At 37.1% G+C, this 24,528-nt stretch overlaps 1 protein-coding gene across 1 annotated transcript in view; it reads right to left on the bottom strand.

Annotated features, from left to right (window-relative positions):
- DNAH11 (dynein axonemal heavy chain 11) overlaps positions 1-24,528 on the bottom strand; it is a gene marked incomplete at its 5' end in the record, with an annotated part of 93,259 nt that overhangs the window by 50,794 nt on the left and 17,937 nt on the right. The window contains 13 exon segments of the mRNA XM_027639470.1: positions 727-791; positions 793-847; positions 1,657-1,780; positions 3,309-3,465; positions 5,965-6,024; positions 6,243-6,286; positions 7,416-7,472; positions 7,922-8,024; positions 10,311-10,425; positions 19,716-19,833; positions 20,500-20,577; positions 21,889-22,083; positions 22,215-22,307. Of these exon segments, the coding sequence (XP_027495271.1) occupies positions 727-791; positions 793-847; positions 1,657-1,780; positions 3,309-3,465; positions 5,965-6,024; positions 6,243-6,286; positions 7,416-7,472; positions 7,922-8,024; positions 10,311-10,425; positions 19,716-19,833; positions 20,500-20,577; positions 21,889-22,083; positions 22,215-22,307 (1,264 nt within the window).

Below are 24,528 nucleotides of genomic sequence, written 5' to 3'. Positions count from 1 at the left end.
TTATAAGCTACACATATGTTTCAGATGATGTGTGAAATGGAAGCCTACATAAACTGAAAGTTCCTAAAGATGCCACTCCAAAACCAGTTTTTCCCACTTCTGCTTTCAGGACAGAATTACAGTCTTCCTCAACAACATTGTCTCTTAAACAGAGTTGCAATTGTGGTATCAGATTAATGTGAATCACTAAACAGTTTTAAACCTGAAAACTACAGGTTTAAAAGCTACACGGGTATTTTTATTTTTCCAGTTTTAAATGGTGTAGAAAAAGCAGAAGGAATTAACATTTTCTGTGAAATTTCAATTGTTTGTGCGACTGTTTAAGAGTTGAGCACACATACAGAATTACTGCATGTGTAATTAGGGAACATATTTATAATTGCGTTAACAGCAGCACTAACTCCTCATCAGCACCTCACTTCTCTCTGAAGTGCATCATTATGTTCAAGACATAAGACCATGAAACTAAGACACAGAGCAGCTATGTGACTTTCCTATGAAAGGCAGGATGTCAATGGCCAGATCTAGGAGTAAAACTCACAGGGAGGCAAATTACAGGGGTAACGTGAGAGAGGCAAATTCAGTGCCACACGTCAGTGAGCAAGCTTTCAAGAGAAGTATGCCACCATATGCTGGGTTGTGAGATAACTAAAGTATGTTGCTATTTTGATCAGCTCATGACTGTTTCTTGCCCCTGAAACATGCCTTACTTTCAACTGCAGCCACTACTCAAGACGAACCTGCAGCAGTGCTCTCTGGTATCCATCAGGCCCAGGGCTCAGACTTTTTCTAACTCATGCAACTATGAGCTTCAAGCCTTCATCACTGAACAGATCTGGAAGCTCTCCTGTGAAAAGATAAAGGAGTAGGTAAGAGAAGCCTTACACAACACATGACAAATAATCTACATGGTATTTAGCCCGATGGGGTTTAAGCACATAACTAGAGCTATGCTGATACCAGACAGATCCAGTCACAGAAGAGTCTTCTCCTGTTTCCTATGCCTTTTTGTCTAAAAAGAAATTTTTCTATTTCTTTAAGGGAAAGGAAATGACATTTTTTTGAAATGACAAAAGTATTTGCCCTGATAGGAAGTTCACTCATAAATTATGTATGCCTCAGAATAGTGGTTCCTTTTTTTCAGGCTGTCAGTGAATTGTTTATAAGTCTGGTTGCAAAAGTAAATAGTAACTTTTTAAAAAATCTTTCAAGATGCACTCCAATTCTGCTGAATATTATTCTCATTTTTTCTTCCATTCTATCCCTAGATCCCCACATTCAGAATCCAGTTTCTCTAATCTTCAAAACATGGGCAAAACTGCATTGCTGCATGTTACACTTGTGCAGCCATGAAGACAGTGCTTGAAGTTAGTGAAATCACACCAAAGTAAACATAGCATTAAGTCAAAGAGGGATTTCCATTTCCCCCCAAACCAATGTACTTAGGCATGATTAGCTTCAGTAATTTGTCTCTCAGTGGGCAATTCTTTCTTAAGCAAGTTAGATTCAATGCTCAAGTTGTATGGGTTGACTTGGCCTCTCTAAAAGCTCTCCCTACAAATACCTAAGAGAGAAATAATCTCTTTAAAGTTCAATGAAAACACAGATCATTTGTCATTGGAAAAGATCTTTCAAGAAATGTGCTGGTTTAATCACCTGATGCCAACAAGTCATTAATCAGCACAAAAAAGCGTTCATCTGGAACTTGGGCATCTGTCAGCAAAAACACTGTTGGCATGTTCTTGGCACCAGTCTTGATGTACAAACTGGCAAGATCTACCTGTAAGGAAAGGAGGTAATCACTCATAATCTGCTAAAATGTTGATACAGGAAAAGTGTGGAATGCATGTTAGCAGATGGCAGCACACCGCTGACCTCTCTTTACTTTTCTCGCTTTATTTACATGTCGCTAATTTGCTACATAATATCCAAAGGGAGATGCAGTTTGTGTTTTTCTTCCATATCAAACACGGACATTTTGACATGACCTAGCGGTTAAGATCAAAGAAATCCTCTCATCAATGTAACAGAAAGGGATATTGCAGCCATGAAAGTCCCCATCAAGAACAGCCATGACTATACCAATAATGTCTGGGAATTGCATTGAAGATCCAGATTAATTTTAAATTTTGTTGTTTCTGAAAACTTGTTTTTTTCTTTAGTGAATTTATTTAGGAAGGCTTTCTCATGTGAAAAAAACCCCAAACCAATAAAACTGAGGTGTGCTCTGGTGCACTATTACTTTGGCTATGGCCCAGATGGAGACATGGTTGGGACCATTGTGCTAATAGTGGTACAAATATGGAATGATTTTTGGCTTGGGTTTCCGGAAAGAAAACAACCCACATCAGTTGCATTTGAGTGTAGTCACATTTGAAATACAGGATAAGGTTAATGCTGGCTGTTATGAACAAGCTGCCACACAACCTAGCAAAGCAAATCCTCAGGCTTGTTAACAGAGGCTTAGAAGTTTCCCTGCTTGGAAACAGCATGGGGGAAATGACCACTTAAGCCCACATTTTACATTGCACCTCATTTGATGAGGGAAAGAGGGCACAAGAAGTTAAACACCATGAGGACACTAAAAAACACACAGCATTTTTCAAAGCAGAACATCATGTACCTCCCTCTGAAAGTCAAAGGTTTAAAAAGCCTTAGTCTACACACACTGTGGTGGTTTGGCCATGGCCCAAAGCTAACAGAAGGGCTTTTTGGGGACAGCCATCCACCAAATCTGGCCATAATTGGATTGTTATTTGGCCAAGTCTGAGATTCAGAACTATTGTTTGTTGTCCACACGGAGTAAAGACGAAGAAAATGTTCCTTTCTTCACTGTTTGCTCACATAGATAGGGCACAGGTAGAGAGTAAGGCTGATAAGAGCACTTCACTCAACTACAGTCCTTGCCTTTGCATATGGACAGTTTAAGTGACTAAATGACAACATACAACAAGGAGAACATTTCTTCTTGTGTTCGCTCACTTCAATTTTATATCTCTAAATCAGTAAGTGTTTAATGATGCGCAAAAATTTGTAACAAACGAACTTCAACCACATCTTTGTAACCTGTGAAGCAGCCACCTTGGAGAAACTACCAAAATTCTGTGAAACGTTTAAACAGACACTAAAATACATTTTGCCCACCCATTTTTCAAAAATAAAGAAAACAAGAGGTCCAGCTGGAAACCAAAGGGGTTGTTACTGTAAATTCTACTGTTTCGCCTGTGATTTTATCAAGCCTGTGCAACAACAAAACACATTCTTGAAGCAGTGAACTCCAAAGGTTCAAATAATATCTATCAGTTTACCCTGAGGTCCTGCATCCCGTAATCTTTCTTCTGTGTGATTTGGAAAAACTCTAGGGAGCAGATGTATGCTGCCAGCCTTGACAAGCTCAGTTTACCACCTACTCCAATCAGAAGTGCACAACCCCTAGGGAATTCTAGGAAATGAGTGATTTGGCACCTGATGACAGAACACCAATAAAGTATTGTAGACTTCAACAACATCCTTTGTCAAGTTTCTAAGTTTCTTTTTATTGCATCACACTTGCTTTTTTCCCTTTTTCCTTCTTTTTTTTTTGTCTATTTTTGAGGTAATGTTCTCCTGACACTTAAAGGTACATTACCTTCATGCCAGCATTTTGTTTCTTTCCAATATTCGAGTAAGAGGAAAGAAAAGTTCTTTTCCTTTGTCAAATATTGAAGGTCTGCACTAACCTCTACATCGACCAGAACTGTCTGATTGCTTGTTCTTTACATTGAGTTGCTTCAAAGCATCACCCCAAAATCCTGATGGGCCCTGACTGGACTCAGAACAGAGACCTAGCTAATTTGAAGGGAGGTTGGCTGGACCCTAGAAGCACATGAGAATTTCATGTCTGGCAGTTTGCACCACAAAGGCTGAAGGACAAGAAAACACCTAATGAAAAATTTGCATCAGACTTCAATTTACTTTTGGAATATCTAGCCCAGACTATTTAAAGTATGTTTTTATTTGCTGATCATGGAATACTATAGGATGAATGAGGCCAGATAAGAATTTTCCCCCAAATTAGACAAGATTTAATTTCTAAAATTTTTAAATGTGTGTATTGAGGTAATTCTTCCCCCAAAAAACTATATTTTAGACATTGAAAGAATTCTCAGGCAATTGATATTTTAATAATTCATAAAAGCATCTAAAAATATTCACAAATTTTTATTTTTTTTAAAATCAGATACAGATTCTAAGGCATGAAAGTCTAATTCAGCAGATTAGAGCTCAGAGGCAGCAAGTTGGACTTTATGCTTAATTTTTTTCCATGTATAAATAAAACAAACCAAAAAGCATCCCCTTCATTCTCTGTGTCTCATGCCACTGAAAAAAGTAACCCTGAAAAAACATTGATAAGAACCTTCTTAAATAAAAGGGATAATATGTCTAATCTGGTTGCATCTAATAAAGAGGTAGAAACGTGTTCAACCAAAACATTACTGGAAGCCAATTCTCTTTGACTTCACTGTAGAACTTTATCAGCCTTATTCATGATTTCACAATGGATCCATAAAAAACCCCTCATAAAAGGTGAGGAAAAAATTTACAGGTTTAAATTTCACAATCGCTTTTCCAGGACTGCCAAATTGTATGGCTAAGACACCCTGCCACTTTATTTGGCAAACAGATACTACTCTCGGTCACTAGACTTCAGAGAGAAGATAATGGCTTACCACCATTTTCAAGCAAAACTAGTGATACCTGAGAAGGCTTCTGTCTGCAGTTCTGATGATTATCACATCAACCTCTAAATCGGCCTAACAAAATCTACAGTCCCTATGAAAGATCCATATGATTATCTTTGTAATTTAAGTGTTTCTTTAATCCTCTTGGAGAGAAATTTCTACAATAGACTGCTTAGTCAAGAGTGTCTTCTCTTACATAGCTCCTGCCTGATTATGTGCAAAGTGAAAAATGATGACACTGAAATCCTAGTCCAACTCAATGAGAAGAAAAGTTTGTGTGTTAAACCGTTTGACACTGCAAATAATAGAAACTGCTTTAATAAAACTAATCTCTGCCAGCATGGGCCTCTGTCTCTTTCTGGAAATGACTGATATTACGCTTGACTAGAATGACTGCATATGTTCAAGAAAGATTACAAATAATGACAAGGAGCAACAATGAACTCTGTGCCTCACTTATTCAGTAAAATCTTCACTTTGTCTTCTGAAAACTGGCTGTTTTTTTTCCATGAAGGAAAACAAAGCAAATGCAGTTAATCAGATTTCAGAAACAGGAGATTTTGGGCCATAATGGGTGCTAAGATATATCCTGACATAAGAAAAACAAATTACATTAAACTGAGATAAGGTCAACCTACCTATGAAAAAAAGCTACAGATAAATAAAATAAATCTATGATGACACTTAGAAGTCTTGCTTGGTTTAAATTTAAAAAAAATACAAGGCTGGGTAGCAAAGCAACTTCAAGTCTGCCATGCAGGGGCATAATTTAGTATATGCTTAAGGTATTACTTGTCCTTGTTTTGAATTAATCTCATTTTAAAAGCATTTTCCCTTTCTTGGAAACAAAAGGTAAATACTGGTTTTCTTATAAAGGCCTGTTACATCATTAACTACTTAAAAGACAAGGCAGACTTAGTCTACAGCTTTATAGACTGTCTTCCCAACCTCAGAAAATAAGTGTTGTAAATTTCTATAGAGTCCAAAAAAGGGTGAACATCTGTTTAAATAAACAAAATGGAGGTTAGTTTTAACACTGAGCCACAATCTACTCTTCTCTAACATCATCAATAAAGTGTATTTATCAGCACTATTGCTGCATAGTGCCCTGCATAAGCCTTCCAGTAAGAGCATTATGAGTCTGCACTGCAACAACTTCTGAATAGTAAAAAGCAACTTCACGCAAACATTGGTAGCATCATGATGAATTACTTGCTCCCTTTATAGATGACATTCTGCTTACACATGCTGCATGACACCCTCAAATAAGACTAGGTGCATAGAGGCATTCAGTTTATTGTAGCTTCAGGAGTTCCTAGGAAGCATAGTACTCAGCAGTTTGGGTGCTTTCACTGGCTCGCAACAAGGGTCTGCTCTGTGTTTGAAAAATGGCAATAGGCGAGCCAAGGCTGCAGCTACACTTGGTCTTCCACATTCTACCACATAGTTAGAGAGAAAAATAATGATTAAAAAACTCCCCAAAAAGAGTACATGAAAAATGTTCTCAAGAAAAAACATTACAATAATGTAGTGATTGATGTAGCCACACACTCCGCACTGAAAGACTAAAAGTAGGTGCAAGTAAGGGCTCAAAGCATTTGCACAGTACATCCAAACAGGCAGGCTCCAAACAAACTACTAGCAAAGCTGTTTATATCTGTATCTGTTTATGTTTAAACTACTTGAAACTAACGAGCAATAATTTCTTTGTGATAGGAAGTCATTGCTTAACCTAGATTCAAATTGACCATATTATAACCATATTCAAACTGACCTTTCCTTATTTTTCTCTTTAATCTCTCCTCTGGTGTCTGGCTAATGGTTTCAGCCCCTGCTTCATGGAAAGGATTGTCAAGCACTGGAACAGTCTGCCCAGGAATGTGGCTGAGTTGCCAGTGCTGGAGGTATTTAAAAGATGTGTAGATGTGGCACTTAGGGACATGGATTAGTACTGGATGTGGCAGTGCTGGGCTAATGGTTGGAGTCGTTGATCTTAAAGGTCTTTTCCAACCTAAATGATTCTGTGATACTATGATTATTCATTCGGAGCTTCTTCAGTCTCTGTTTTGTCCCACCTAGTCTTCAGGAAGTTGTTCTTCCCTCTGAAACATTGACCTTCTCTTCTCAAAAAAAATAAGTATATCAAACTTTGCAAACCATTGCTCTATTTCTCTTAAATACCTTTTCTTTCTCACCTTTCTACACATCTCATCTACCTGACCATAGTCACCTTAGGGCAGGGTCTGTCTTGTACTTTGTATAAAAGGCATCTTTTCTTCATTAGTCCACAATCCAATGTATGTCATTAGATAATAAAGAGCAACAATAATAGAGTGCTGTTAGGTAGATCAATGCATTGATTAGACCTGTGAGCCATTGGAGAGACCTCTCATATTAAAGATACAGTGGAACTTCATGGCAGTTGGTGGGAAGTTTTGAACTACCACCTATATAGATATATGACTGCTTTTACTACAGCTGGAGTAGTCTTGATTATTGGTGGAGGCTTGTTGATGGAAGTTGAAGCAAACTATATTGCTATAGATGATAACTGGGGAATGATTCACAGAATCACAGAAAATTCTGAGTTGGAATGGACCCCATGAGGAACATCAAGTCTGACTCTGAAGTGAATGGCCTATACAAGGATTGAACCCCAAACCTTGGCATCATTTTCACCAGGCTCTAACCAACTGAGCTAGTCTTAGAGTCAATAAGAAAGGAAGTTGAAGCACATATTGTAAAATGTCTCTGGAAATAAAAAGGGAAAAAGAGATGAAGATTCTCCAGCATCATACAGCAAATAAGAGTCAACAAAGTGTTAAATAACAATACAACCTGGTGAACATAAATCTGCTTGTGTATCACAGAAAAGACTTAAATTCTAGTTTCATCCTTCATGCAGTTCCACAGCAGTTGCATGTCTGGCTATGAGCCCCAAGGACACATCTGCCAGGTGAAGGACCACATGAGACTGCAATTGCTAAGAAATTCAGGGGACTCTCAATACCATAATAAATATGGTGTGTCTCTTTCTGTTTAGTTATAGGAAAAGCATGATTTTGAATCTGTATTAAATTTCAAACACTGCATTTTCTCCTATTCCCTTTCATCTCCTACCTATTGTAGTGAAAAACTAAATAGTAATTATTTCATGTATTAAATACAGGATTGCTATAATATGACACTTCAAAACATACCTGGAGCCTAGGTTTGATAGTGAAGTTGTCAGCAGTTGGATTCATATGAGCAACATATTGACAACTATGAATTTCTCTAATAGTTAGCTTCTGCCTATCATACCTGAGAAAGAAAATAATTAATATTAGTGACAAAACACTGAAATGCTGTACATTTCCAGGCTTAAACTCAGTTCAAGAATAATTTCTGTACTGTGAGAAATCTGAGATACAAACAGCCATGGAAGTATCAAAATAGGATTGACATTTTAAAATTAAGAATAATCCCAAAAATTTCTATCACATAATATTTTGTTCAAAATTTATGTTGTAATTAAGATACTACTTTCTCACAAAACATTCTGATGATAAAGATTTTTTTTTAAATAAAACTGGCTCCAAACACACTTGGATGAGTCAAAGGAAGTACAAATCAGTTTGAGAATGCACACAATCATCACAGACAAGAGCAGACAAAGTTTACAGATCTCAATAATTAAAAAACCATCAAAGATCATCATAGAGTATGAGGTGGTATGCTCCTTTATTTGCAGAATCATCCAATAGATACTGTTTCTGGCTCTTCAGATGACACAGCTCCAGGTGAATTAAAAGGAAGTCACTCAAAAAGTAAAATTAAAAAAAAAAGGCTTTGAATTGCTGGCAATTTGTGTTCCAATTATCTAAATATGAAGAGTCTTGTTTCTTTAGAAGTTGGTATACATCTGAACTAGGCCAAGCAGGTAAAAAAACACTGTAAAAGGAAAGTTGTAAATAGCCATTCCCTGCTTAAATCGACAAATTCTTCCTAGAACTTCATAGTATAATGCATTCTCTTTCCTCCCATCCAACAAATTTTACTCTATTTTAGAATTCTCAAAGGGTTAAGTTCATTTTCCTCAATGGTATGGTCAGCTTTTTTTCCTAATTTGATTTGTTTTGTAAAATTGAGTTTTTTGATTTTTGGTTTGGTTTTGTTTCAAAAGAATTTAAAACAATTCAAAAGAAAGAAGCATCATATCTTTTAAGCAGCAGGAATTTTGAGATCTGACTCTGAAATCTTTGCGAGAAAACCAAAGGTTTTTGAAGTTCTTTTTTGTTTGAGACTTCAAAAAATGCTCAAATAGCATCTAGCTCTGGGAATAAAACAGAAGAGCATTGAGACATTAGCTTTGCATGTCTCTGAATTAGACCAGATTGATTTCTCCAAGCTAAAGTTGTTTCAGATTTGAGCAGTCACTTCCTTTTTTTTGTCTTTACGCCTTGTGCCTTAACAAGATATTCAGCTGACACCTGGTGTCATTCCTTCATGGGATGAAGTATGATCTACAGAAAAAGCTTATATAATTCATTTGCACTAAAAGATGCAAGAACAGTACAGACGTTATTGCCTCACTATGTCACAACTACAGTCAGATCACAGTGTACCTGCCAGTGAAAAAAAGAACATTCCATGAAACAGAAGTTTTAAGGGTGCGGGTAAAACCCTTGAATACATGGTGAAGAAGCAGAGAACTGAGTACTCAGAGAACTCAACACACAGCCTCCTAATGGAGTGGAATGCCTGCCTATTTGTCTGTGCACCTCCTTTGGCAATACACAGAAAGACAGCTATGTGTATTTAACTCGCTTTTTTAATGTCTGAAAACTTCTTTACTTACCAGATCATTCACCAAATCATATCTTTGTTAGTCACATATTTTCTTCATGTTACATAAAAATGGTGTACTTGTAAATAAACAAGAATCTAATATGTATTTATGACAGCAATGAATTATTTACAGAAAATATTGGTCCCTCTGTAACAGAATGAAATAAAATACTAATAAGTTGATTTTAAACTTAAAACTCTATTTTTACACAGATCTGGTGAAAGGATGCTAATATATTTGAAATACTAAAAAACTGTCATTTGGAAACTAAGAAGGGAATTACCTTATTTGCCCAAATAAACTTCATTATACTTCAATGGCCATCTTCTGTGTTTTTCTTCTCATGGCAGAGAAAGTCCATTCATTTGGACCAGTATCATTAAGTTTTTATGGATTTTGTCTGTTGCCTTTACACAGCGAACAAAAGATAGAGGGTGGTATAGGCTAAACATGTGGCAAACTGGAATTCAGTGAATCAATTTCTGTACCTCAGATATCCCTGTTCTCAGTGGGTCAATCAATGAGGTCAACATCCAGCAGCTCCATCAAGAGCAGCTGAAAGATACTTTCCTTCCAAGACTCTCCATAGCCCCTCTACTTTCTGCTTCTCTGTTCTAAAACTGTTTATAACTTCCAGGGAGCATATGTTTTCTCTTTAATCAATTCATCGTGAAGCTTTCTGTTTCTGTGTGGCTTAGGGATTCTATCATGGACCACAACACAAAAATTATAACAGTAAGTAAGAAGTAAATGCTCACCAGTGTCCATAACCTATATGCTGCCGAATCAGTGCAGGAGATCGAACTGTTCCATATCTATCCACTTCAGCCATATTCAAATCATAAACAAAATAGATAACTTTCTCATTTCTTACTGGACGATAGTAGGATCAGCTTTTTCTCCAGCTTTTTTCCAAACAACTCTGAAATCTAACACAACATGCATAAAAATTATTACCATATGAAGCAATACTGAAACTAAACAAAATCAAGAATTCCAAATCATGCTGGCTAAAATTTGTGAAACATTTCATCACCTACAAGTGGTTTTTATAACCACTGAAGTCCTTGGTAATCAGTGAAACTCAGAGATTGTCTTCAAGAAAGCATCACCATGGGGTTCTGAATTCCAGAAGAGTTGATTCAGCTGATTGACTACTTAGCAGCTTTTGAAAATGTCATTGCATATCCATCTGCATGCTTTGAAACTGAAATGCTTTGAATGTGAAATCCCTTGGTATCCTGACACTCAGAGAGTTCATCAGTGAGTAGATTATTTTCTCCTCCTTGGAAGGATTAAACAAGGACTTTGTCAAAATATATAAAGCGTAAAAATATGAATTATAAATCGCATTTGATCAGGACATTTAATCGGGAATCTGGTGCGGTATCTCCCATACTAAGGAAAATTAAGCTGATTGTATTAAATTTCAGCCTATTACTCCAGATTAGTTACTTACATGATGCTGAATGCAGACCATCAGGTTACAAACTTATTACAACACTCAACAAATTAATTTAAAGACCCTTACATATTCATCAGAACTGTAAAATCTTGAGACAAATTTTGAGTTCATAAAGTTTTTATCAATTGCATTGCTTCCCTTAGATGTGTAAGGGAAAGAATAACTACAGAAAGCTGATAAGTCATCTTGAGAACACAGAAGAAAACAACTTCTATTAATCATTAGTATATTACTCATCTTCAGTATGAGGCGTTCCTCAACTTTTGCCACTTTCCACAGAAACCTATGAAGGGATTCATCATCCATGAAAGTTTGATTTCCAATTGCTCTGTTTCTACTTTGTACATGGAAAAAAGCACCTGCAGAAATCACTAGCAATTTATTAAAGCAAGACTGGAAAACTAAGACTCTTCCGAGGTCATATATTTTTGTAGTTTAAATGATCACATAAATGTTTTTTCAAAATAAAACCACTGTAATTGGTGGACGTCAAGGAAAACTTTTCAGCATGTCCCAGTGACTGGGCTCTCATCTTCAGTGAGTACACTAAATTCCAAGGTTTTGTCTGTCTCATTCAGAGCTGGGATTTGAAGCAAAGGGGGTTATGAATAATTTAGGGAGTACAGTGGTTCAAATTGTTACAGCACAGGAGAGATTTTCATGCAGACTCAATACTGCTTGGTAAGAGGAAAAAGATTTCTCAAAAGTTCTGGGCATCTAACCCAGATTTTTATTTTGTCTAATCAATAATATCATGATTTTGGGATACACCTGATATCGATTTTGAGATGATCAAAGCCACATTTTTTAAGACTTTAATATTTTTCAATAAGAAAGGAGTGTGAGGAAGAAAAAGAAAAAAAGGATTAACAGTAGAATAGGATAAAACAGACATTTCTTTTTTTTCCATTGTATTGGGCTGTATGTTAAATACTTTGGGTTAGGCAAAAAAAAAAAAAAAAGAAAAAAAAGAAAAAGAGCAAAATATAAGTGTATGGTTTTGAACTTGTCTTGTTTCTTTAAAAACTGGGCAACATGGTCACCAGAGCTTGTAGGAAATGGAAACTGCACTTGCACAGGGGCAGCTGAAGGCTGTATATCACAGCACTGCCACAGTTCTGACTTGCAGCAGACTTTTTGGTTTCTTAGGCAAAGCAGTATAAACAAATACATAACTGCAAGCAGTTTCCATTAGGACTACAGAAGTATTGAGTTGTCATCTTAGATTTTTCAGTGAAATTAATCATCTGCAAACCTCAACAGTGATTTTGACTGGCCAATTCAACCAAAGTAAAAAATGCATCCAAGGATACTTCTGTCTAGTCACAGTCACCTTAAAACATGGTCACTGACTGGAGGAGTAAAGTAAGCAGATAAAGAAAGAAAGTGTGATGGAGGACAGGACAGAAATGAAGAACCTCAACATATTTGCAACTGGATGACCATAAATTTTTTGGGGAAAAGGCCGTGACTGCACTTACCCTGCCTTTCTACCACAGAAGAGAAAAAACTTTTTGCAGAAGCTATGGTAGGTTTAAAGTCTCTTAATTCCCTTAAAATCTTAGGTAAAAGACAATTTTGTTCTTTTAGCTTGGTATATACCTGTACTTTTAACCCCCAAATTAGGAATTCTCATTTTTGATCCTTAACCTTATCTAAATTTTATATAGCGTCCACAATTACAATCTATAAACATTTACACATTTTTGTTCTCTGTGGCAGTGTTCCAGACTGTAGTTTTATTGAAGACTCCCGACCTAATGTACTAATATTAGTTTGCATCAGAACGTTCCTCCATCAAGTAACATTTTGAAATTTTCTGCTGTACTAGAGGCAGAGCGGGTGAGTCATATGCCTTCGGGAAATGCTAAATAAAACCCTACACTACATGCTAATCTCACCCACTCTAGCAGACACCTCAAAAAAATTTATGTGGATACAGATAAGATGGGAACTGACAGAAAAGACTGCACATTAAAAGTGATATGATCTGCAAGAAAAATCTTTTAACCTCTAAACTATGGAAAGAACATGGCAATGTAGTGAATAACTGCACTTCAAGTTCAGCTCTTAATCTCTTATTTATGAACTGAGACTTAATTTAAAGTGCTCATTTGTGTAATTTGCTGTGAATGACTCTTTCTACTAAAAAAATTCCCAATTCCCAATTTGACTGTTCCAAAGAATTGCTTGGAGTGATAGCCTAAGACATATGGAGGCATTTCGGTGTATCACTTGAATGCATTTTACAGGAAGGAGCATTTGTACACACAAACATAAAAATAACATAAGAGGCATTCATTTTGAGCTATACATGAGAGTACAAAATTGTTCCATCACAGCTCACAGAAAAAAATGTGGTAAACACAACAGAAAGCGAACACAATATACTTGTTTCTGGATTGTCATTCAGTTCTTCACCCACTGTGATTAGTGGAGGGACTTGCTAGCAGAGCATTTAACGAGAGGGGCTTGGCTGAAGAGCAGCAGACAGAAGGAAGAGCTGCAGACAACTAGATGAGTCCACTTCTTTGTTCGTGTCTTGAATTTTCTTAGAAGGAACAGGTGGAAGTTTTACAACACTGCCTTAAAATATGAAGGAATACTACTAACATTTCAAAGCAAATCCTTAAAGGTTCATAAATTGGTTTATGTCACAAGACAGTTGATGGGTGTGATACACTTGCAGAGTAAGCCCCTGTGATGCTGACTTCATATCTTTGGTTTATTTAAGAAGTTTCTTGCAAGAAGAATACACAACATTTGGTGCCCAGGACCTCCTTTTATCAGCTTCTGCTTGCAATGGAAAGTATGCTTTTGTACTCTAGTGCCATGGTCATGGTTGCTACTGAAATGGAATCATTAGCTGAAAAAAACCTCTCTGATTAGAGGAATTTCTGAAAGCCTTTTAAGGCTGATTCCCCATTAAAGGAGCTATGACAGTTTACAACAGCTCATGATCTCACTCTGACACACAGCAGATTTCTCCTAATCTCTCCTTCATTTTGAGGGGCAAAAGGGTGATTACGTTTTATTAATGCAGGTTTCTATGTTAATGTGAATTTGGAAACACTTCGAAGAATAAACTAAGGTACAGGGTAGACTGAAAATGGTCTTTGCTTATCTGATCTGAATGCAGAAGAAATTAACACAAGACTTGAAAGAAAAAACAGGGTAAAAACTTATTCAATTAAAATTTTTGGATTTATACTTTTTTTTAAGACTGGTGAAAATTTGATCTATTAGCAGCAATGTAGGTTGGCTAAAAATTAGCCAATTGATTGAAAAATCAGTTAAATTACACATCAAGCAAACACAAATGTTTCTAAAGATTTTATCTGAAGATTTCTAAAATTTTGGAAAGTTTATAGAAGTGAAAAATTGTTTTCAGAATATTCTCCCAGACATATGAGAGGACAAACCAGTGTGTTAACTTATTTCTCTAGTACTTTTAATGGTATAAAAAGGAAGACAAAGAGTGCATATCCACTGACAGCTGGGCTCTCCCTTGATTATTCTGTTCAGGAAGAGCAAAAGAGACACAGAGCTTTCATAAGCCTATTTTGCTTTGACTGTCTGACTCCTCCTGTTCCAAAATCTACCAACATACAGCCTCCTCCACTGGTGCATTCTATTAACGTTTACTTTGATCTGCATCCATCTCACCTATGGAGACTCCAAAGGTCACCAGTCAGACATTGACTCTCCTTGGGTGTTGTATGGTGCCTAGCAAAGCAAGCCCAGCTCCTGACTGTCCTTTTTGGTACGTCTACAGGCACCATGCAGAGACACCCAGGCTAAACAAAGCTGGCTCAAGGTTTCTTGTGAACATAGACAAAGCCAAATGTTCTCAATGAGCAAGCAACTTGTGGGAGCACAGTGTCATTTCCAGTTTGCTCCAAACAGTTTCATCCTCCTCCTGCCCTCTTGCCTGCCACATATTTCAAAGTTTTCCAGTTTTCAAAGCAATGAACTTGCCAATGCCCAGACAACAGCAGTAGCCAGCGGCTGTGATGAGACCATAATAACTGTGGAATGTTTTTTATCTTTGTTGTTGAGGGAAGATAAGTTTCTGGCATCCATATGGAACTTACTCTGGAGCACTTCTGATGTCGTGGTGGTAGCTGAAAGGGATGTTGGTCTTCAGAGAGAGCACCAACTCTATTGCCTACAAACTCTGTTTTTCCTACTCCAGCACTTCCAACAAGCAAGACTGGTTTGCCTTTTCTTATGAGTAAATCAATACAGTATTGGAGATGTGCAGTCTCAGATGTGTGAACAAAGATTGCCTAAAACTGAAAAGGAAAAAAAACCCCATCAAACACTTACACATCACAGTTTTGTTTTAAAAGCAAACAGTAAATTCTGTTTCTCTCTCTGGCTAGGACTGAATTCTAAAATGTGATGAAACAGAATACACCATTCTCTAATTCTCAAACACAATTACTACAAAAAAATTGTTTTACTGGATTACTTTTACATAGTATTTCTACTTAAAATTTTTTATTCAATTTCTTCTATGAAGAAGCTTTTGAAATCCAGTTGTAGCTGAAATGCATTGGTTCCATCTCAGCCTTTACAGAACGCCAGTCTCCCTATAACTGGTAGAGAAGCAAAGGCTGGTACAGGAAGTAGTTGGTTTAATTTCTCGATTATTTTCATTTAATGTTTGCCCTGGCTTTCACCATACATAGAATTGTTTGGGCAAATAGTTGGCAATAAATAGCTTTACCTACTGTGAGTGCCTAAAAGCTTCATTGGCTGATAAATCTTTCTTTTCCAAGCTCTGTATTTTCCTATCAAATATTAACCCTCAAAGAGAACTTGTTACAGAGGAGTTGATAATGGATAATGTCTTCTGATCATCAGCTCCATGTTTCTATGTCCATAGACTTCTAATCCCCACCAGGAAAATTTCTATTCATCCAAGCATTAAAAAGACCTACAGGTTAATGTAATCAAAACACCATGAAACACTTGAGAACACACAGAACACAGAACACTTGCTCTGCATATCCTATGCAGAACACACTGACAAAAGAGCAAAAATAACCAAAACTCCAAATTGAAGCAATTACAACTAATAGCTCATGCTTCCTATATCTCCACTGACGGGTATATTTCATACTATCATAACTCCTACAATGTGTATTCCACAGAAATAACTCCAACTTTGTAAGTTGTTCAAGAGCATAGTGGAAAGGTGATAAAGTGATTTGCTTGCCCCAGATCTCATACACTTCTTAGTGTGAAGCTAATTTAGCTGGTAAAAAATTACCTGTGCATAAATCTGAAATAGAAAAATATTAAGATCTCAATATGTGGTGTACAGTTGCTGTGGGCATTATTTTCAATGGTTAAATGGATTTGGAGCCTGAATTTTTCTGACTGTGGGAAAAAGTATAAACTAGTAAGAAGTTCAACATGATATGTCTTCAGGAGTGCTTAAAAAAACCAATAAAAGCATCACTTTATTGTTAATTCTCATCATTCAGCTAAAGGCATGTGGCTCAAATAATAGGGATTTATCCAAACACATATAGTGAGCACTACTTTCAGGACATCTAAGTTGATGTCAGAAAGGGTGACAAGACTCTCAAACATTTCTGCATCTAGCAGTGTTCATTGCATGGTACCTGCAGCGGTGCATCTGGATACACATCGGGACTCAGGACCTTATGCACCCAGGGCAGGAACTTCCTCATCTCCGGACCAAGGTAATAATCAAACACTGTGCCCTGGGACAGAAACGTCACTGCTTTCATCTCCTTAAGCTACCAGCAGCTGAATTCAGCTTGGTGGTTTGAAAGCATTTATTGTTACACGACATTTTCCATGCCTAGTCGTTCATGTGAAGCACATATGAAAAACAGACTTACAAAAAAAATCTTATTTGTAAATAAGTATACATGTAGACTGTGATTAAATAACCAAGAATATCAAAGCAATATCATAGTGTTACTGTTTTTTAAGGGGCTAAAGACAGGTCACTTTGTGATGACATCCTGGATTGAGTTCAGGTGCCAAGGTGTTGGAGGTGGGTGGCTGCAGGGTGGCCACTGTCAGGAGACAATGGGTCCCTGTGCTGGACATGGCTAGTTCCACCCAGCTCAAACACAACCCCTGCAGGACACTGCTGGTCACCCGAGAGAAAATATATTCAAGAAGGCAGAAAGACTGAGAAACAGCAGAACACCAAAGTCACATGTGGAGGAGGAAGAGGAGAAGGAGGTCCATGCTGCTGGAATGATCACCCACAATGCAGCCCCTTAAGGACCCCATGCTGCAGCAGGTGAGTATGTCCTGAAGGACTGTAGCCCACAGAGAGCCCATGCCAGCACAAGGGTAAATTAAAGTGTGAGAAGTAAGGAATGGCAAACAATAACCCCAGTGCATAGACCATAATCCCGCATCCACCTGCGCCGCTTAGAGTAGGGGGGGTAAAAGAGTCAGCAGTAAAGTAGTGAGGCTGAGACTAGGGGAATAGGTTTTGTTTTAATGTTTGCCTTTTCTCTCATTACCTGAATGCACTTTAATTGGCAATAAAATAAATTAATGTTCCCCAATTCAAGTCTGTTTTGCCCATGAGAGCTACTGCTCAGCAATTTCACTGTCTTCATCTTGACCCACAAGCTTTTTCACCCTATTTCGTCCCTACCCTGCTGAGGAGGGAGAGAGAGTAAGTGGCTGAGGTGGTGTTTGGCTGTTCATAAAGGCTAACTCTCCACACACCAGCCTAAATATTTTATTTCCTAAAACTTCTAAATTTCGTTTAAATGTACATGTATGTACACATGCGAGATCACAGAGATGACTTGCTTCAGACAAGACCCTCCTGAGTATGGCCACAGAACAGCAAGTCTCTGAAGACTGGTAGGAAAGCAGATATTAATATGACCAAAAAGATCTTCCCATTCTCCCAGAATATGTTGCTTCTGATTCATCAGCTTATGCAAGGTGCTCCATTACCTATGGATGATGCATACATCAATTTGTTCCTTCACATGGGCTTCATCTACTTTAAATAGCAGTAAAGACATCTGTATTTTTTTAGTCTTTAACAGGCAAGTTTGACTAGATATTTCTCAAGAAACCAAGTAAGCAAAACACTGACAAGTAATTTTCAGAGTTTTAGAACTTTCCTTCTCAAACTTTTGTAGCATTACAACAAAAAAATCTCACTAAGGGGTATGTACTTTAATGCTTTGTTTATATCTACATTTCTCATTATAAATCAGCTAAAAGCAGAGGAGGCAAAATCTCTCTCAGTGTCAATGGAAATAATCAGAAAGTGATCCAGAGCAGGACCCTAAACTTAGGGTCCAAAATTTCTCTTGAAAAAGCCACTCTGTTCCTTGGCTAAAGTTAGGTTATGTGGCTCACCCCAACAGACACCTTGCTGAGTGACTGAGTAACCACAGACCATGTCACTAGAGTTAAGTTCCTAAGACAGGAAAGCTTAAGAGAATGGACTAAACTCCAATCACTTTCCTAAGGTTATGGTCAGATTTTAGATTCAGATTTCATTATGTTTCAGACAGCCCACAAAACTGGTTTAGCTGTATAATTAATAAGAAGGGAATAAAGACTCTAGATGCTATTGTTCTTAAACTGACTTATTTATATTTCCTAACACTAACCTTCTGTAGTATAGTGATGCAAGGACTTCAGTTATGGAATCTTAAATATATTTTACTGAGAGGTTTTCCAAATACCAGTTTCAATAATCTTATGATTGACATCTTGAATTACACCAATTCATACTCTAGGAGGCACAATTACCCTTAAAGTGTATATATAGGCTCCTTTAAGTCTTTTTGTTGTACCAAATAGGCAAGACATATCGTTAATTAGGTGCTAAAATATTACTTAGCAATAATGAAAAACAAAGAAATCATGAGAACTAAAGAAAAGAATTGCGAATTACCTCCAGAAAAATAAAGGAAGAAGAAAATGGGAAAACAGGTAGAGGGGAAGCCACTGTAATTGTTTCTCAACTGCTCACCTTATTAACATCCATAACACTGTTGAGTGACTCAGTCCACACAGGATCTTTATTCTCTATTTAAAACTGACCTTTTTGGCCCCTCATGGGTAATATTGGCTCACTCTCTCAGAAGGGATGACAGATTCTATTTCAATAGAATCTTATCACTTCTGTGCTTAAGTAACAACACGGTACTGCAATTAAAACTTCAGAAGACTTGATGCATCACTGAAACATGAAGCTTTTGTGGAGTCAAAACCATGCTTTTTCCTTTGCTTGTTTATTAAATGGTTATTCAATGAAAAAAAAAAATCAGTGAACACTTCATATAACAAAATGACTGCATTTTATGCAATAATGACCCATTTCTTAATTCCAGAAGAGTCTGTCATTAGTCTTAATGAGATGGGTGAGATATGGGAGGTTTCCTGGGTCTGTGGAGAAAATAACTCACTCTTTAAGACAGCAGAATCAGCATTTTTCAGGCTAATACCTTTCTGTCTACTAGCATCTTGCTCTGCCTTCCAGTCTTTCCAGAACCACCTGTGCTCTGCACCCACATTTCATTGCATCAAAACTCAGAAAAATGCAAGAATTCTCTCGCTAACACCTTCTCTGAATTCTGGCATTGTCCATTTTGGATGGATAATGATGCCTCCAGGAACAGGTCCTAGCAAGAACACATGTGCTACTTGCTATCTTTCTCTTATCAGGTTTCATGGTGTATAAAGCCAAACAGTTCATCAGTTGTCAGGACTTTTGAGTAAAGATCATTCCAAGCAGGTATTTCTTTCATGCTCACATACATGTGGAGCAGAAATTTTAGCACCTGAAGAAGAGAAACAAGATGCATGTTAGTGACACCATTTTGATACAATAGGAATTTTTTACTTTTTCCTGAACCAGATTCCTGACCACAAATCCCTGCACTCATCCATTTATTCACCTTGATTTACTCTTGCCTCTGTGCTGATTTAGTCCCAAATTTCCATCAGGTCTAAGGATAAGAAAGGATATTCCCATTCTGAAATGGCTGTACTCTGTAGTCAATTCTAATAGAGAGTGTTAAATGGAGAAGAAAATCTATGCAGTTGCCAACAGTTAGTAGCAGAAATAGGCAAGCATTATGATTAGAATTATTTGCCTAGTGTTTTGGCAATAAATTCATTGATGTCTGTCTAGAAACCTAATTAAAACATCCTGCTTCTTCTTCCAGAACAAAGTATTACTTAGTCTATCTGTCCAATTGAATACTCATTACTTTGTGCCATGATTGACTGTCCTTTGGGACATGCGAACAACATGTAAAATGTAGAATTTGCTTGTAACATTTGAGCTTTCTATTGCGCATCATGTGACTGACTGAACGGCCTGAACAGCACATTATTACACTGCAGCCTAAAGCAAAGGTAACATGGAGAACGTTTTCCGCAAGAACCACAGCAATTGCTTTACAATGTGAGATACAAAACACGCTGCATAGGTAGGCAGGTACTCAACTCTTTCCAATTCCTGCATTTCCAACGTCAAACACAGAGTGATGCACTGCCAGCAGCTCCTCCAGCTGAACCGCCTACCACCCAGAAGGGACACACAGTGAGTGCCTTTCCTAACTTGTACTTCTTATCACGGAGACACAATTATTCACAAAAATTATCTCCCCCTCTACATTCCTATTCCCTTCAATAGGAAAAAATGAACGTGCACCATCTTGGCAGATTTGCCTCAGATGAGCTGATGTTGCATCAAGCAAAACTGTCTCCCAGAAAATGGTAAGAGAATTGATGCAAGGTAATGAAAACAGTTATCGCAACAAGTGAGAACAAATCCTATTCTGCCAGACACCCACACAGTCCAGTAAGACTGTGCCCACCCAGAGATACAGAACAGTTATTCACAATATTACAATTCTGCCATTGCTTTAGCAGAGTGAATTCTACACTCAGAACAGTTGTATAGCTATAATTCAGCAAAATACAAGGTCAGTCTACTAAAGTAATACATTGCTTCCAAAGAAATAGTTCTATGAGTCACAGAATGGAAATATGTTGGGTGCTTGTGGATTTCTGCCTTAGTGAAGAACATTTACACTGATTTTCTAAAGTCTAACAGGAACAAGACCATGTTCCTCAGCAGTTAGCTTCTGTTTCACCCAGCTAGTGGGAAACAAAATACTCTATAGAAGGCTGACAGTAAAGTTCACAGTACCCCAAAGTACAGGTTTTTGTCTTTCACCCTTGTGTCAGGATAATGGAAAAAGATAGACAAGAGCATAAAATCCTTTATAAATCCTGAGATCAGCCACATTTAACCAGCCTGGTTACTTCTGTTTCCAACATACCCTAATAAAGGTAAATCGTGTGCTGTCACATACAGTAGATGTGGATGTTCCTTGAAGAAAGATGGGAATATATGCTTATAGTAGTCCAGTAATGTGTGCAGCACAATGTGCATTACATTATACATAAATACCTGAGCACACAAAAGTCACATGCAGCCATGCACATTCCAAATCCACACCCTCTTATTTATATGTTTTTTGCTCCCTCACTCTTCTTATCTCACTATAAATAATTAACCAACAATGAATTTTCTACCAAGTACAAAGTCTTGGTACTGAGCACAAACAAACGTATTTGTCACTCTAGATTGTAACTATACACAGCTTTTTTGAACAGGATATATTTTCTTACTGGCACATTTATCATACTGAGGAGCATTACTACCATGACAAAATGCCTTTGAAATACCAAGTCATTGAGGGACACCTTATCAATACTGCAATATATTCAAAAATAACCTTCATTTGCAATTGCAAACCCATTTGCAATTATTTTGATTGAAACTCTTAAGGGGAGTAATTAAAGGCAATGAATTATTTTACTTTGAGACTAAAGCTCTCTTCAGGCTTCAAATGAAGCTTCAGGGTAGATTGTTTACCCATCTGTTCAAACTGTAGGTTCCTCTTCCTAGTAACATCCAGAGCTGGAAACAGGTCACTGATTAGGCCTGTGAAAATTGGGATATCATCTGTTACTATTTTAGGGAAACTAAAGTCTCTTTAGATTCCCATAAGCACCTGGAAAAGGACAGTAAATAACATATCGCAGGAGCATTAAATCATTCTCTTTATAGGATTCTGTTTTTATTCAAAGGCAAAACATCAGAAATAGCCTCTACTCTTAGATGCTTTTAAGTAAAGATTTTAGCTGATCCTCAGGACTATTTCTTGTCTCCCTGTTTCAAGGGCCCAGCAATTACCAAAACTGACTTGATAGCCCAAAGTCACCAGTCATAACAGTGCTGTGAAAATATTTTAACTAGTCATGTTAGCACAGGAAATAAAACGAAGTGGTTTTTATGAAGAAAACAATCGATTTACACACAGAGGAAAATCACACATTTTTAATCACTTGTAGCCTTGTAGGCTTTATGCCAGTGTCAGAGTTCTACTAAACAAAAAAAAAGACAAAAAATAAGGTGAAATGTATATCTATTTAATCTTCAGTATTCCACCACTTTGTTCCTTATTCTTAAATGGTAATATTTGCATCATCAAGTATTATTGAATTCATTGCAATTTTATCTTCATGATGAAATAAGGAAAGCAAAAAATGGCTTCCAAACTTCTACTAATTTGCCCTGATGTTAGCAATGCTTTTTTGTTTCTGAAAGGTAAGATTGGACACATTTGCACCAGCTCCACCACCAAAGTTAAAGATAAACAGATAGATACACAGTCTAGAGAGTGAGTGTAAAAACATTGGGTAAGTGAAGGGCAGAGAACAAGCCTGTATCCTCTTCTAAGCCCTACCAGTGGGAAGGTAGACACCCAGTGCAGAAGGTACAACTTTTTCCATGATACATATACATTGCAGTCCCTCTTTCTCAATTTTTTCAGGACTATGTAATACTTACCTCTCTCCCTCTCCTTCCAAGGTAACGTAGAAATAGAAAGAGAAGGACTTTCAAACAATTTGAACAGCACCTTGACTGACTGGAGTACCGTAATATCCAATTTTGAAGAGGATTACCATGAAGTTACAGGTCTCTAAATTTAAGACTACAGTAACATCTAAAGGAGTTCTTACAGCTCATGCAGAGATCCCAGATGGCTAATTTTGGTATAGCCAGCAGTGGGACCAGCTACCATAAGAGTAGCAGGCTAAGTATGTGGACAATCAGCTCCTCTGACCTCTGTGCTGCCGTGGCTAGTATCTCCTTATGTCAGCATGTACCACAATATTCATGTTGGTCCACAGTTTCCTTAGTGTGTGCATACTATCCCTCCCTCAATCTGAAAAATCTGTCTGGGGTTGCAACCATCCTGCTGTCAGCACCCAAACTGGCTACCAGTTGGGTAAGGTTTGAGAATATATGCTGCAAACCACACCTAGGAATTCAATATAAATACAGCCTAGTTAGTATTATTACACATAAATACAATTAAAAAAAAAAAAGGAAAAAAATAACCAAAAAATCAAACCAATCCAAAAACTCAAACCAAAACCAAAACCAGAAACAAATTCACAACTTAAAAATATACCATTTTTTAAGTTGACAGATGTCTCTATCCTCTTCTATGACAGTGTGAATCAAATGCACTAAATATGTCACAAATGATAAAAAATAAAAAGTAATTTTCAAATTCAGGACAGTTCACAATCAGTAAGAAATTTTTTTTTTCTAAAGTAATAAAGATGCCAATTATCTGCATTGAAAATGAGTCTCCACATTTTAGAAATGGTACACCTAGGCAAAGAATAGAGCTGATAATGAAACTAGGAAATTTAGGAATATACTGTGCTTAATAAGCTTCTGGTTAGATCAAGGTAATTTTTTTGTTGTTGGTTTGCTGTCTCGTGGGTTATTGAAGTGCAGGCTGTGCATCTTAACAGCAGTCTGGTGTGTGGATTGTCCAGTGTACAAAGACTTTAGGACATCCAGGCTATTTGCCATGGACTAGAAGTCCCTTCCTTCACTGCATATGCACTAAAAGCCCTGATAACCCTGTTCGGCAGCAATTTTCATATGCTAGGATCTTAGTGCCCCAAAGGTATATTTTAAATTCTAGAAGTCCCCACACTGGGCCAATATTCTCAGAACTCTCTGAACTGCTGTATATTTTTTCTGGCAGCCCAGAATTTTTGTCAAAGGGATTTGATTTCTCCCATTTCCATTAAAAGTAAAACAAATAAGATTTAAAAGTAAACAAACAAGAACATTCTAGCTTTTGCTTCAAACATTAATGTTAATACTATTATTAATACTATGATTAATACTGAACTGGCAAAGAGTGGAATAAATTACTTTTCCCAATTCAGAAACTGCCTCCAAGACAAAGTAATCATTAGACTTGAGGCATCCTTGTTCTGCTGAAGCAAACAATATTAATTATCTTAAGATATGCATGGTTTAATTTCATTATCTCTAGAAAATGGCAAGAATGTGTCAGGAAATCTTCAGGATATTTAGAGATAATTTCAAATTATGCAGGCATGAAATAAAGTTGCTTTTGATTTCA

The sequence above is a fragment of the Corapipo altera genome, unplaced genomic scaffold (genome assembly GCF_003945725.1).
Source record: "Corapipo altera isolate COAL_440 unplaced genomic scaffold, ASM394572v1 44, whole genome shotgun sequence".
NCBI lineage: Eukaryota > Metazoa > Chordata > Aves > Passeriformes > Pipridae > Corapipo > Corapipo altera.
Note: the sequence above shows the minus strand (reverse complement) of the source record. Positions and strands in the feature narration are given on the sequence as shown.